We start from the raw sequence: 15,504 nt of genomic DNA on the forward strand, positions 1-15,504 counted from the left end.
TTGGCGTCCCGTAGATACTCTAGGTTTTTATGGTCCGTAAGTTCCCCTGCTGCTGGGAAAGGACCGCTCCCACTCCTGTGGTGGAGGCATCTACCTCAACAACGAAGGGAGTATCGGGATCAGGATGGACCAGGAGGGGAGCGGAGGTGAATGCTTTCTTGAGGGTGTCAAAGGCTTGGGTGGTGGCTGGGGACCAGGACAGAGATTTGGGCTTGCTGCATAACAGGTCCGTGAGAGCGGTGGTGATGATACTTTAATCTTGGATAAATCTTTGGTAGAAATTGGCGAAACCCAGGAATCTTTGCACTCCTTTCATGGAAGTGGGAATGGGCCAGTCTTTGATCGCAGAGACCTTCCCCTCGTCCATGCGGATGCCACTGTGATCAATGTTGTAACCCAGGAACAGCACTGAAGGCTGGTGGAAGATGCATTTCTCAGCTTTGAGGAACAGGTTGAAAGCCCTCAGGCATTGCAGGACCTCTGCAACGTGGCGGCGATGGTCGGCCAAGCTCCGGGAGTAGATCAGAATGTCGTTGATGTAGACCAGAACTGACTTGTGCAGGAACTCCCGGAGCACCTCATGCATGAAATCCTGAAATACGGAGGGGGCGTTGACGAGTCCATGTGGCATCACAAGATACTCGTAGTGGCCGGTAGGGGTCACAAAAGCTGTCTTCCATTCGTCCCCCTCACCTATTCGGATGAGGTTATATACGCTGCGGAGGTCCAACTTGGTGAACACAGTGGCACCGCGGAGATGTTCCAGCACTGATGGGACGAGAGGAAGTGGGTATCTGAATTTGATTGTGATCTTGTTTAAAGCTCTGTAATCTATGCAGGGCTGCAAGCCTCCGTCCTTCTTCACCACAAAAAAGAAGCTGGAAGCAGCAGGGGAAGTAGACGGACATATGTAGCCTTGAGATAGAGCTTTGGTGATGTAGACCTCCATGGCCTTCTCCTCCAGGAGGGAAAGGGAATAGATTTTCCCTCTGGCCACTGGCTCACCAGGAATGAAGTCTATGGCACAGTCCCATGGCTGGTGAGGAGGCAACGAGGAAGCCTTCTTAGGACAGAAGACATCGCTGAAGTGGGAGTAACATGCAGGGATGTCTGTTGAGCAATTTTCGAGTGGGCTTTCCACAGACGTAGCACAGACTTGGACTTCTTCGGAACGTGGGAGACTTGGAACAGGAAACTCGGGAAAATAGTCATTGAAACATTGGTTACCCCACTTCAGGATCTCTCCTGTCCTCCAGGAGATGAGGTTATGCTGCTCTAGCCAGGGGCGCTCTAAGATCACGTCAGCCGTTGAATCCTCCAGAACCAGCAGGTGGATTTCTTCCATGTGAAGAATGGCGACTTGGAGTTGAATGGGGCCGACACTATGGCGCACTTGACGTAGGGGTCATTGGCGACTAAGTTTGTTCGTTCCAACCACTTGATGCGGCTAGGGTTCTGAACTGGAGAGCATAATCAGTCACAGACATGGAACCTTGTTTGAGTTTGCATAATCTCTCACCGATCGATGAATCCCAGGCAGGTTTTCCAAAGACTTCCTTGAAATGAGCAGTGAAGCTTGACAATGACTGAACAATGGGATTTTTCTGTGACCAGAGTGGTTCAGCCCAGCGGAGTGCCTTTCTGTCGAGTTGAGAGATTATGAATGCCACTTTTGAGCTATCGGTGGGATACAGGTGCGGTTGCATCTCCAGGACCAGCGAACACTGCAGCAGGAATCTGTTGCAATCCTCTGCCGAATCAGAGAAGGGCGCCGGTTTTGCTATGGGACTGGCGAGGAATGCGGGGAATGCGGAAGTGTGCGCTGGCGGTGTTGTTGTGGGAGTGCTGGAGAGAGTGCGACGAAGTGCATCCACAAGATCTTGAAATGGGTCGGGAGCGTTCATTCTGGCTGTTCAGGTGGTTAGGAGTTTACTGAACAACCAGAAACAGCGGGCAGAGTGCAGGTGAGTGATGGCAGGTATAATTCGTGGCAGGAGTGATCGTAGAACTGATACTTGTCTTGTTTTTCCCAGGGATCATGGATGGCAGTATATGTCAGAGGAGTCCTTAAGGTAAGCATAACAGGTAGGTATGCGTTAACGAGACCGGACAGTGACTGAGTGTGCTGCTGTGTCTTAAGTAGTGCCAGTGATGATGGTGCTGATGAGTGTCAGGTGTGGATGGTTAGTATTCTGGTGAGGGAGTGCATCGTGATTGGGTGACTGTGGAGTCTGGCGTGTCTGTGACAATCCCAAGTCCATGTGTCCTCTGAGAATGCATTTTTCAAAAAAGAAAAAATAAATCCTTCTACACCTGTCAATGTTCCTGAACTTGACAAAGCTTTGAGGAAGCATCCCAATCGCTGTTTTGTGCATTATTTGATAACTGGAATTATTCTTATTCTAACACTGTTAGAATTATATCATGTCGATGGTCTTCTGCGGCATACAAACGTTGCGTTCGTCCTGGACTTAAGGACATTTTAGATGCTCAAAATTCTAATCCCATAGATTTTTGAGCATCTAAAATGTCCTTAAGTCCAGGACGAACGCAACGTTTGTATGCCGCAGAAGACCATCGACATGATATAATTCTAACTATGGGAATCTCCCCACTACGATTTTTTTTCTTTCTTTTCAATGTTGTTGTATTATTATCGTTATTGCATCGGTATATTCACTAAATGCTATTGCAAACAGCATTCAAGTTTTCCGCAGGGTGTATGGTTCCCCTGCCGGTTGCCTCTCATATTCTAATTAAGCAATATTCAACATGCTTTTTGTATTTAATTTGCTGCTGCTAGGGGTGTATGCTTCACCCTTTAAGTTCATTTGCCTTAAGCAGCTCATCCTCGTTGCTCAGCATGGTGTAACGTTTCCCGTTGGGGAAAATGTGTATATGGTTTATTATACATATATACTTAATTGTTATACTCACTGTATATATTAATATACACTAACTGTATGCTATAATGTAATAAATTATATACTTGACGAAGTGGTCCTGACTGAACTGAATTTACACAAACCATCCAGTTCAAATTATTTAGCCTCGGTAAATTCTTCCTCCCAGCCATTTTGAAAGCAAATATATTTATTCAAAATTTTGAACAGATTTAATTTGTATTTTTACTCAAATATAGAAATGGACCAACGCACATCCAAGTACATAAAATATGCTAAATGGAAGCTCAAACATGCTTGAATGACATGAGAACTAATGAGGTTTGTGCTTGCACATCAAGCAAGTACAGTTGAGCTTCCTCTTACCATATTTGATGAGCTCAGTTTGTGTGCGTTATGTGTTGTGTGTCAGTGAAGTGGGAATAGAGCTAGAATCCATTTTGACAGTCTTGAACATGAAGTGTTTTAGGATACGGATCTCCTGGAGCAGTAGGTACAGAAGTAGGTACAGAAGGTCCTTAACAATCTGGAAAAACCTGGTTGCAGATGTGTCTGTACTCTTTTCTGCCTCACTGGGCCAGAGATACAGAACTTTGTCAATCTTTGCTTTTGTCTATCATGGATGGAGACTCAGGACGTGATGTAGTATCTTTTGTCATCTTGCCAGTAAAGATGCAGAATGTGGTCATTATGGCTCTCCTCTTCTAGGCCTGAGACTCAGAACCAGGAGTCAAATGATTTGAGTGAAAAGATTTGTCCTTCTTTCTTCCAGTCACTGCTGTTGCATGTGCAACCTTATTTGCAACCTCGCAACCTTATTTGACAGCTTTAAACTTTTTATTTGTGTTAGACCACCAAGATACAATTGAAATGCAGTCAGAGAGGGAAAATGGCATAATACTGGCTCCTAGAATGCCCTGGAACAGGGGTGTCCATCCCTGTGCCTGCAGACTTCAGTCCCAACCTGTTCTAACACACCTGGCTGTTGTTTTCAAGTAATCCTGAAGACCTTGATTAGCTGCTTCAGGTATGTTTATTGAGGGTTGGAGCTGAACTCTGCAGGATGGTAGTTCAGTTGGTTTTTTTTTCAGTTGTTTTTTTTTTTTTTTTTAGTTTCTCCAGACCCAGAAGTGAGGAACCCTGCATACCACCAAAATAAGTTGACTACAGATATATTAACAAAGAACAACAATCTAATTTAATGTTTACTCCAAATGGCCTGTCTTTCCCTATGAAGGCCACTATGATCTCACCCTCTGTAGAAAGATGATTCCCTCTTGTGTCTCCTCGTCTGTGGTAACGTTGAACACACCGGGTGCATCTCCATCTATTATGCGGTAGTCCATCTCTGCATTGGAGCCGATATCAGCATCTGCGGCTTTCAGTTTGGCCACCACTGATGACACCGGCAAAGATTCCAGCACTGAGTACTGATACAATTCTAGAGGCAGAGAGATGTTTAACATTAACACACTAAACTCGTTTAAGGATGGATTTCACCAAACCTGTTACGAACCTGTCAAAGTCCAGGTCATGAATCAAAGAAAAAGAATTAGAAATGTAATTTTGCTTGATGAAAATTAAGCAAATAACTTCATCTGTAACAATTTTAGGATCATTAAGATTTTGTATTTTTCAATGACAATTCAGGACATTAATTATATGTTTAGCCTAATGATATACCTTTGCAATATTTGTAGTATTACAATATTAGTAATAATGTAATACTACACAATTTACTGTTACTGTAAAGTTATTTATTGCCCTGGTTTGTATTTATTATTTGATTATCTGAAAAAAAAAAAAAAAAATCAAAAGTATACAGTAATGAGAATTTAGGGATAAAATGAGAAAAATCTTAATCATCCCAGTAGGCATGACTTTTTCATCCAAAATATGATTTCTTATTTCCTTCTTTTTGTTTCAGGGTGAAATGTGTGTCAGTTTTTGTAAGACTGACCCAAAATAAAAAGAAGACTGAAAAACAACATATTGGCGTTATTACACAGCCATTCATTTAGCTGACTTGTCCATAAGAATATCTGTTAAGTTTTACCAACCAGTTTTCTTTTTTCAGTATCACCGTCAATGCATTTTTTAATTTTAATTTTCAATAAGGGCAAGAATATCTGGGGGTCAGTATAATCACTCTATCTCAGGTTTACCTCAGATCTATTACTAAATGCTGATTTTGAGACTCGTGAGAGCTGGAGGGTTAGATGATGAGCGTCATTAGATCTCTGGGTGTCTGTGTTATCATGTCTTTTCAGCACTCATGTCACCCTCATGGAGAACTGCCGTGTAAATCTCTGTAATGACTTTTTAATTTGCCGTGGAATAGAAGCTTCTAGCAGACCAAACCTTGTCCGTCACCTTCGCCTTGGTTTTACTCCTCTTTTTCTCCCTGTGATTGCGTATCCCTCCATCCATCTACCTATCCTTTTCTTTTTAATTTCTTTGTCATCCATTATTCTCTCTTTCCTGTCTTAAACTGTCTTTATTTTTATTCCTTACATGTTTTTTTCGTCACATTCCTTTTTTTTCTCAGTCCTCTCTTTTTCACATTGTCTCACAAACATTGCTCTTCTTATTCCAAGTTTGTTTGTCTTCTCCCTGGCCTGGTTAGACAGTAAAAAGCCCAATCAATTTTCTTCGTAGAGGAAATTATTTTTAGTGTTAGCCTTTGTTAGCCTTTCTATCAAGAGAGACTTACCATGAGCTCTGAAGTTAAGTAATCAAGTCAAGTCAAATTGATTAACATTTTATAGGCCAGTCATTCTTTATTTTATTATTTTATTAAATTATTATTTCGCTTTAATGCTAAAACTCTGTGAAACAATTACTTTATTATTTTTGTTTTTATTTGAGTATAATGATCTGTACAGCGCTTTGGTCAACCTTGGGTTGTTTTTAAATGTGCTTAATAAATAAACAATGAAAAATGACTGAACCTTGTAACTCTACTGGATCCTCAAACTATCAATAAAAGCTCATGACTCTGCCCGTCTCTATCATGAATGAAGTGCTGCACACATTTTGGAACATCTCTGCTTGTTTGCAATGAAAAGGTAAATAAAGAAGACCTGGTTGACTCAAGATATATATAGAGGCTAATGTTTTATGTATTTGAGGAGCAGAGAAGTGTGCCTTAGTCTAGCTTTTGTTGTTGAGCCACAGCTAATACTGTATTCAATACGGTGCATGGTTTGGGGAGCCCAAAAATGTATTTTTAATTATAAATTAATTTATTCTGTCACAATATGAGGTCAGTCCTGCCCTGGCTATGAGCCAAATTACTAAACACTGAGTAGCATATTCCCTGGAGAGACAGAGACTGTCGCTTCAACAGGACAGATCTACCCCAAAAACCTGGCCAATTCAGTTTGTTTGACTTGCTGCAGTCTTGAGAAGTCAGGAATGATCTATTGATTGTGACTAGACTCGTGAGCAGTAAAGGCCAGCTTCCGTTGACATTCTTCCCATCACAAAGGGTTTAATCCGCACAGACGTGTGTGGTAACATTGTTCACTCTCCTGCATTTCAATTGTAGCTCAACTAAACTGACTAGAGTTTAGAGACGCATGTACTAAGAGCCATTTAAAAAGATTACAGACAGCACAGAATTATCATTTCAGACACTCCTCACCAACCCAACAAAACATTAGCTAATGTCTGAAACAATCGGTGTAGTAGTCAATGAGGCATGTGAATAGCAGAACATGCAACAAACACTTGCATACAAAAACTGTGATCTGAAGTATGAAATTGTGTGTTGAGATCAAAAGATTTGTTACCATTACTTGACTGTGTGTGTCAGTATCACTAAACAAATGTTATGGGGGAAATACAGTACAGTAGGACGACACAGGAGACTGTCAGGATCTGGAATGCTTGCTAAACCCTGCGCTGCAACCCAAGCACTTCACTTAGCTCTATTAAACGTGCTTGACTGCGCTGAACGTTTGAGCACAGTTTTAATGCTCTCAATGCATCGTTTGTCTACTCTTGGTGGTAAAAGTGCATTTTAACTGATGCTTATTAATCTAGCGTATGCGACAATGAGCCATAATTGCAAACAAAGAAGGAGTGTCTTCCCAGAAAATAATGACAAATGTCCAGTGTTTGGAGTAACATGTTACAAAGCAATTGTATGTAATCAGATTACAATACTGACTTAATTTCAGTTGTTACTTTGGTACTTGGTTGATGCATAGAGAATAATATTTTGTACTAGAAACACATTTAAAGAATAAATTCTGCTAATGTGTGTGTGTGTGTTTGCTTTTCAGTGATACTTCATAATATGAACTAGGCACCACAATGACATGCTTGCAATGTAGACGGCTTTGTTTTAATAATAGGAGAGTTTATCCTATTGTTGCATCACACTCGCTTTCAGTATAAAGACAGAGCACTTTTTCCAAAGCACTACCCTAGTGAAAAAATTGTATACTTAAGCACAATTTATTTGTATGTACTTTAGTATAACTAAATGTACATGTGGCACGCTATAAATTGGTATACTTAAAGTCTGCTAAATTAGAACAACTAATTTTGTACTAAATGCATTATAGTTGTCCAAAAGCAGTGCTTAAGTTCAACTAAAGTTGTATTAAATATACTTGTTTGTGCTAAAGTGGAACTATTCCAAGTATACTTAAGTACACTTTAAATATACTCTTGTGTTTAAGTTTTGAAATGCAGAATTCACTCAGCATAAACTTTAAATGTATTTTGGTGACATTAGAATTGCAATTCAATTACATTATAAGAGTGTTGAACATACATTAGTATTATACTGATAACAAACTTTTAGTGATTTTAAAACACATTGCAATGGCATTCCAAGTGAACTTGTAGTGTGCTAATGGCATCATTATAGTGTGCTTCAAACAGACTACAATAAAGTAATCTTTATAAATAAAGTTACAGCTTTAGAATATGCCTTTTACAGACAGCCCCAGTATACCAGTAATTTACTGATCCAGTGAACATCAGTGAGACAATGGGAACAGATTTATATGTATATTGAATGAAGGAACCAGTACGGGCTGGAATCCGACCCGGGTCACGCGGGCCGCTGTCGCACAAGAGCACTCGGCTTACCTGTTGTGCCACCACACATATATAGATACTACGCTAAACTGGTGTAACTTTATGTTCTCTCTATACTGTTACAAGTACAGCTATAAGCGCGCAAACTTTATTAATGACAACTATGATGACAGCACAAATTATATGGATTAAAAGACTGTGAATCTCTGACAAAATTATTAATATAGACACAGTAAGTGGTGCATGAAAACAATAGTGAAACGGCCTGTTGCTATACAACACCAACGTGCATTAAACTTGAAGCTTTTGAAAAAATAAAACCATTAGACGCAACATTAAATATCAATAATGTTTTGCTTCCCTTTTGCCTGACATTACCTGTCATTAACGCAACATGAAGCAATTGCATAAACTGGCACATTAGTTTTATTATTGTGCACGCACTAAAACACAGACAGTCCTGTTCATCGGTGGAAAAATGTGAATTGTGTTTCCGTGTGTGCGAATGAAATATAATCATCCGTAACATTCCTCTGCCGATTGTCTCCGTGCACTTCAACTCTCAATGCACCACAACTGCTCCTGACAAAAACGCAATGAAATGATTTGGTGGTCTTGCATTAAGCTGCGGATTTATATGTGATGCATAAATTTAAATTATTTACTTTTCATGCAGTAAACGTTTCTGGATTTATTTGACATTTTAACTTTCTGCGTTTTTTTTTTTTTTTTTGCGTCATCCCATAATTCATAATATTTTGACAGCCCAAAGGGCTGAAGTCCATATTTCAAAGTGCAAATAAGGGCCATTAAAGTAGCATTAATGGGAAAAGTGTATTACAGTAGGTGCATTGAAGTGCATTAGGAATACACTAATGTAATAAAGCTTCTGATCAGGTACGTGAATTTCTTTCACCATTTCAAACCGACTATATGTTGTTTTCTTTATTTGTCATAATTACAAATATTTACTTATGTTGCTACTTTCTATATGTATCTGTTTGCAACCATGCAAAATTGTGAAAAGTGCTATTGAATAAATTAAACAATAGTCTACCTGACATTCAAAGTGTGAGCAAATTATTAAAAAAGGTAAAGGTCATAATTATAAAACTTACTTATGATTATTTTTTTGCAACTCAAAACACATTTCCTGTAAACTTTTATCTAGGCCAGTAACTATTTTTTTATACTAAACAAGTAGAACTCAAATACTTTTCACTGAATTGGACATTTAATCATAACAGGTCAATATAGTATTCAACAAAAATAAATTACTGAAGTACTTAAAAATGTAACAAATGAAATCATTTTATTAGCAAATTTCTCATGGTTACGTCTGAGCTGTAGGCAAAAGTTGGGTTTGAAAATTCTGCCCTTACAACCAATTAGCAGAAACAAACTAGATGTTTCAGTTCATACCTCATGTTTTCTGTGGTTTGCACAAAAAGAAAGTCTCATCTAAAAAAATTATACAGCATCATCTAAAAATAATTTGATCATTCTCGTATTTGAAATACATGGTGAGACTTGTGTCTTTAGCTACAATGACTTTCTAGACCCTAAAGTTTCCTTGTGACAAATGTGCCAAAATCTGCAACACAGATTCCCAATAGTGTGCACTCCAGCGAGTTCGGTTGTTCAGCAAAAGTACAGCAAAACCGATTGTCAGTGAGTGTGATGGCATTGGCTTTATGGCGTGTTCAAAACATATCAATCATTGTGGTTCAACCAATAGTAGGATGTTGGGGCAGGCCAATAGGGGTCAAGGTTTAGCTTCAGCAGTTACAGGGTTTTCAAGTCATGTCAGAAATAATGTATTTAAAATGCACATGAACATCAGCACAACTCATGAGTTTAGGTAACTCTGGACTTCCTTAAAGTCCCTGTAAAGTCAATTCTGAGAGTTCTTTCTAAACACTTTATAAATGTTACAAATGTATTGCTGAAACACATTACAAAGACTGTGAATTGTGTAATGCTTAATTGTGAAGTTAGAGCATTAAACAGTTTTTCACCAAGTCTCTGCTCAGGATTTTTTGGGCGGAGCTAAAACGGGGGTCTGATGACGCACTTGGACCCCCGAGCATAGCCCCTCCCCTAACACTATATAACTGTCGAAGACGCACCGAGTATGGCGCCGCCTCTAACGCAACAGCAGCTCACCCGCTCAATCTCGAGTGTCATTACAGTTATACAGCCCTTTGCACATTTAGCTAGTAATGCCTTCGTCACGCAAATGCATATTACATGGTTGTTATATACAATATGCTCGGTCTCCTTTTTTAAATTTACTAAAACGATGATATGAAGGATTCTAAAGTGATCGTTCTACACCGGATAATTTTACAAACTTCCATCAAACAGCTGGGATTCACAGATAATCCGCTGTTTTTGGTGAATGTGACTGAACAGACCTCGGCCCCCCTCCCGCCTCGGCCTTCCTACCGTCCCACCGATAACCGATGATATATGGGGCCGGACAGAGTCTCTCCCGTCCCGGCCTTCATCCTCCCGTCTCGCGGCGCCATCATTTGTCGACTCGACAACAGTTGGCAGTACGTGCCCATTGAGTGTAAGTTGCCGTGTGTGCTTATGTTATAATTAGTAGGTAGTCCACAGTAACTCTACTAAAATTTGCAACACTCTAAATTATTCTTTTTATAGAGTGCCCCAGGGATGACGTGTTTTTGTAGGCCAACCTGGAAGTTAGCGGCGCACGGGTTCCTTCGATTGAAAGCCTATGCATTTTTCCCATAGACTTTAGGAAAATCGCAGAAAATAAGCTCTGTGTTTAACAAAGGGTTATGACACTTACACGTTTTATCTATCAAGATAATCTTTACAAGTGAACACAACATTTATAGATTTTGAAGCCTAAATAAAGTGGTCAGATATAAAAGGCTAACAGTAGGCTATAAACGGACTACAGCACACCATGGTTGCGGATCAACGTCACCACCAAGCGTCCTCAAACTGTATTTAAAAAACAACTTTATTTATATACATGCTCGCTGATTATGATATGCGCTGTGTATGAATACTTATCCACTTTTTCATGAGAAATGCTGTCCAAATGTCCCGTTTTTAATGATGACGTCTAAAGTCCCCGCCAAAGGAAGTAGTCCCTTTTAGCAATTTGTTAGCAACCGCCGATTTTAAGACACAGTAAAAGTTTAAAAAATCATAAGTGGGTTATAACTGGTGTGTTTTATGTCATAGATCAAAACGAGAAAGTATTTAGAGGCTTTGTTAACCACAGACCTTATTTCAGGCGGTTTAGCAAAAACCCATTCAAAAAACCCATAGACTTTATGCCGTTGGAACCGGAAATCCTAAAATGCTAACTCGCTTCTGGGTTTTGCCTACAAAAATGCGTCATCCCTGAGGCACTCTATATGCATCAATAGGCTTGTTCGACTTGATGCAGCGCCGCAAAGACCGATCGGCGGCTGACTTGAAGCAGTGCATGCCGGTAAGAAATGTTGTCCGACTTGAGACAGCGCTGACGTCATGTGACTGTGACGTATCGCTTTAAAGTACCGCGAGAGCGATTCGAGATCAGCCGCCTGAGTTAGCCAGCGCAGTTTCTCAAGAGGAGCTGCACGAGCGTTGATGACGACACAGCTGTTTCACGATTGGCCGGATTCACCGCATGACAACGATCACGTGTGTTTCGTGTTTATTGTCACGCCTTCAGCTCCACTAATGCTCAAAAATCTGTGTTTTTATAACAGTTAAAGCTCTTTTCATGTAGTCGCTATGTTGTATTGTGTCATGTTTATCAAAATAAAACGGATAAAAAACAAAGACCCCACTACATTGTTATTTAAATAACATATGCTTATGTTGAACTTTATTCTTGTAAAAACAGACGCTGTAAGCAGTACATAAAGTTTTGAATGAAAAGGTCTCTGAAACATCAGTGTATTAGTCAAATATTGCATTTATTTCACTTCAGCTGTGATTAGCCTGCACGCGGCTAATCTCGCCGATCGGTTACATCCAGCCACAGCCGATGTCGAACACACCTAGTATGTTTGACTCATTATAGACTCAAGTCAGTTGAGACGGCTGCTCTCGCGAGTGGGCGTGGTTTCAGCGCCGACAGAGGACACGCCCCCAGCGTTTGAAAGAAGAGAGTGCTGCCTATTTTTTCGAGATTTTGATAACTTATTTCATTTACTTGCAGATTTTTTTAATCATTCAAATTTGGCTGGGTGGTTAATAACACATTTTTCTGCGGTGTGACAAACTCAGAACACATACTTTAAAATGACTTTACAGGGACTTTAAGAGTTTCCGATTTAAGTACCTGATGGTGAGAAAACATGTCAGAGGCAATGAATGCAGAGTCTGCCCTAGTGAAAAAAAACTACCAAAATGTATTTAAAATAGGCCTACATTCATTTCACACTAACTAAAAACCCATTAATATACAGTAGTCAGCATTTGAAGTGGATCAAAAAAGTTCAAAGTTGTCCTCAGAAGAAGGTTTTAGGATAACTTTGATGAATGGTTTTGATCCGCTTCAAATGTTTTTACAGACATACTGACATAAATATTTTAATTAAACTTTATTTGCAGTTCTTCTTTATTGCACAATGCACAATGCATATTTCTAAATATTAAGCCTAAAATGTGTTTAATATCACTATTAGTAAGGATAGTATGATCACTGTATAATTTGAATGCAAGATATATAAAGTGTACTAAAGTATATCTGCAATAGTTCCACTTTAGCATAATCAAATATACATAAGTATATCTTTAGTTGGACCTCAACACAAAAATACTTGTTCCAGTTTAGCAGATTTTAAGTATACCAGTTTAGTATGCTAAAAGTACAATTGCAGGGTATTTATATTAAGTACATGCAAATGTTAATGCAATTATAGTACACTTAGCAGAAAATAAAAGTATTTCAAATAGATTTTAGTATATTTATTTTTCACTACTACTGCTGTAGCTTGACGACCAGCTTATCAAGTATTTCTGTTGCATTTTCAGATATTTATTGATTTTTGGGGGAGGGTGTCACATTTATAGTGTTGTAGGAGTTTAAAAAGTAATGGGCATTTGGTGCCTGGTTAAGATGAACTGTGTATGGTACATGAATATGTTTTACACTGAAGAATATTACATCATATTCACTTTCCACAATCACCAAATGTCCTCAGTGATCAGAGGTCAGGATGTGAGGCAAACACATGAAAGACGTTTTGCTCTTACTGCGAGAGAAGCGTGGAGGGTTATCATTGACATCAGTGAGTGTGACCGTCACAGAGGTGCTGCCCGACAGTCCTCCCATCTGACCCACCATGTCCTTGGCCTGAATGATCAGAACGTACTGGTCACGCGTCTCTCTGTCCATGTTGGGCAGGGCTGTCCGTATAATGCCTGAGGAAAACATAGACTTTATGCAAAGAAAAACATGTATTTAAATCTAAAATTATATCTTGATTACATAAATTAGTGACAGTGATGTGACGTGAAGGCCAAGAATAGTAACCCATACTCAGAATTTGTCCTCTGCATTTAACCCATCCAAGTGCACACACATTAGGAGCAGTAAGTAGTGAACACACACACACACACACACACACACACACACACACACACACACATGTTTGTTTTTGTGAATTGTGGGGACATTCCATAGGCGTAATGGTTTTTATACTGTACAAACCATATTTTCTATCGCCCTACACCAACCCTACCCCTAAACCTAACCATCACAGGAAACTGTGCACATTTTTACTTTCTGTTGTAAGACAGACAAGATTCTGCGTAATCCCTGCTATACCTGTTTGCCTCTGTTTGACCACTGCCTGTATGACCACGAGATCTGTTAATAAAAGCCTGCTTATGGATCCCACTTCGTGTGACGACCCGTTACAATAGAAATAGGAACTTTGGGTGTAATTGATTGAGACCATAAATATTAAACGTTTCAACGATAATGTCTATACGACATTGTACATGTACTTATTTCACCACTGTGTCCTTTTTTTAGAAAATGGTGTTTTCACATTTAAATGCCTGGTAAAAGGAATTAGCACCCCTCTTGATTAACATGTGAAAACAGCGTTTTATTTTTTAATACTGGTTTAGTTTAGTTTCTAACACAGCTATTAAGACATAGTCACATTACCAAAATTTGGCTGGCAAAAAAGGTTCATTGGCCATTAACACAGAGGACACTTCTAAAACAAGTAGCTTTCTGATGGAATTTTGGAAAATTCTTTGGAATTAGATTTCACAACACACTGTTCCAGCCGGCCAATCAGAGCACATTTTCAGAAGGAGGGGCTTCATAGAGACAGGAACTAAACAGAGCGTTACTGACAGACTGGGAAGAGAGGAGCTGAACAATGGAGAATATGAGGAAAATAATCAACATTCAAGCAGGAAAACCTGTTCTAGTAGAGCACAAAAACTACATCAAGACTGTGTAAAAGGGCACAATAGGTCCCCTTTAATGTCAAAATGGCACAAACAGCTAACTGTGCAAAATAATTGTACAAGATTCTAATAGCGCAAATGTTGATGTGATTGTTTGTGTGGGGCTCACAACCTCTCGACTGTCAGAACAGCACCATATACACCTGGCCTAAGATGAAGCTCATATGGCCATGGCTATCTTAAAAGAGGGGAAAAAGTCCACAGTCCAATTAACTAAAAAGCATTCACTACTCATATACAGTGTTTGTGTCACATCTATCCATGCATCAGGAACATTATAAAATTCCTCATATTTGGAACCTCAGCTGAATCAAAAATAAAAAAAGTCCATGACAGATGAACAATGCATCAGGTACAGCAGCAAATGACATGCACACGTGTTGGTTAACACCACAGGCATCAGAGAATAATGAGACGGGTCGACGCTCCTCTCCTCTCAGGAAAGAGAACAACTAACAAGCACACCTTGAGCCTCTTGTCTGAGATTCACACCAAGAGTGCTTTGCAGGTGGAAGCTGGAGCACAGTAGGATGCTGGGTAATGAGACTGCTGCAGGTATGAACACACACACACACAGAGAGAGAGAGAGAATAAACCTCCCTCAGCAGTCAGTGTTTCTGCCATGTCCACTGATGTAATTTAGTGTTTGTTAAGGCAAGCATCACTATTACTTTGGTTCATGTTTAAGGTTAGACAGAGATGCTGAATATATTCAGCAGACTGCAGTGCACATTAAACTAGAATTCTGATTATTGATTTTAGCTCAGCTTTTATTACAATGTAGATACACATTTTTCTTGCAGAGACTAATTGATTTAAGAGTTAATGGTAGCCTCAAGATGGATCAGAGATTTTCTTTCCAATCGTCTACAAAGACTATTGCCCTGATTTACTAAAGGCTTGTCTGTATGAAAGGATTGCGCAAAACAGTGTGTCTTGTTCTTTTTTTGTGGATTTCCCTAGATGAATCTGTATTTTGCGTGAGCTCCTCCATTCATGTGCAAAACACAAGGTTATACCAATGCAAATTGAGTCATTTGCTCCCTCAAAATGATGAAACCTAAGGGTGTGTTCACACTTG

The 15,504-nt window shown here is 39.5% G+C and overlaps 1 protein-coding gene across 1 annotated transcript in view; it reads right to left on the bottom strand.

Moving 5' to 3' along the window:
- LOC125258098 (cadherin-7-like) overlaps nucleotides 1-15,504 on the bottom strand; it is an 88,632-nt gene that overhangs the window by 47,280 nt on the left and 25,848 nt on the right. Inside the window, exons 5-6 of the mRNA XM_048174936.1 lie at nucleotides 13,191-13,358; nucleotides 4,157-4,344 (exon numbers count right to left, since the gene is read on the bottom strand). Coding sequence (XP_048030893.1) covers nucleotides 4,157-4,344; nucleotides 13,191-13,358 — 356 coding nt within the window. The remainder of the gene's footprint in view (nucleotides 1-4,156; nucleotides 4,345-13,190; nucleotides 13,359-15,504) is intronic.

Source organism: Megalobrama amblycephala, linkage group LG22, assembly GCF_018812025.1.
Source record: "Megalobrama amblycephala isolate DHTTF-2021 linkage group LG22, ASM1881202v1, whole genome shotgun sequence".
NCBI classification, from domain to species: Eukaryota; Metazoa; Chordata; class Actinopteri; order Cypriniformes; family Xenocyprididae; genus Megalobrama; species Megalobrama amblycephala.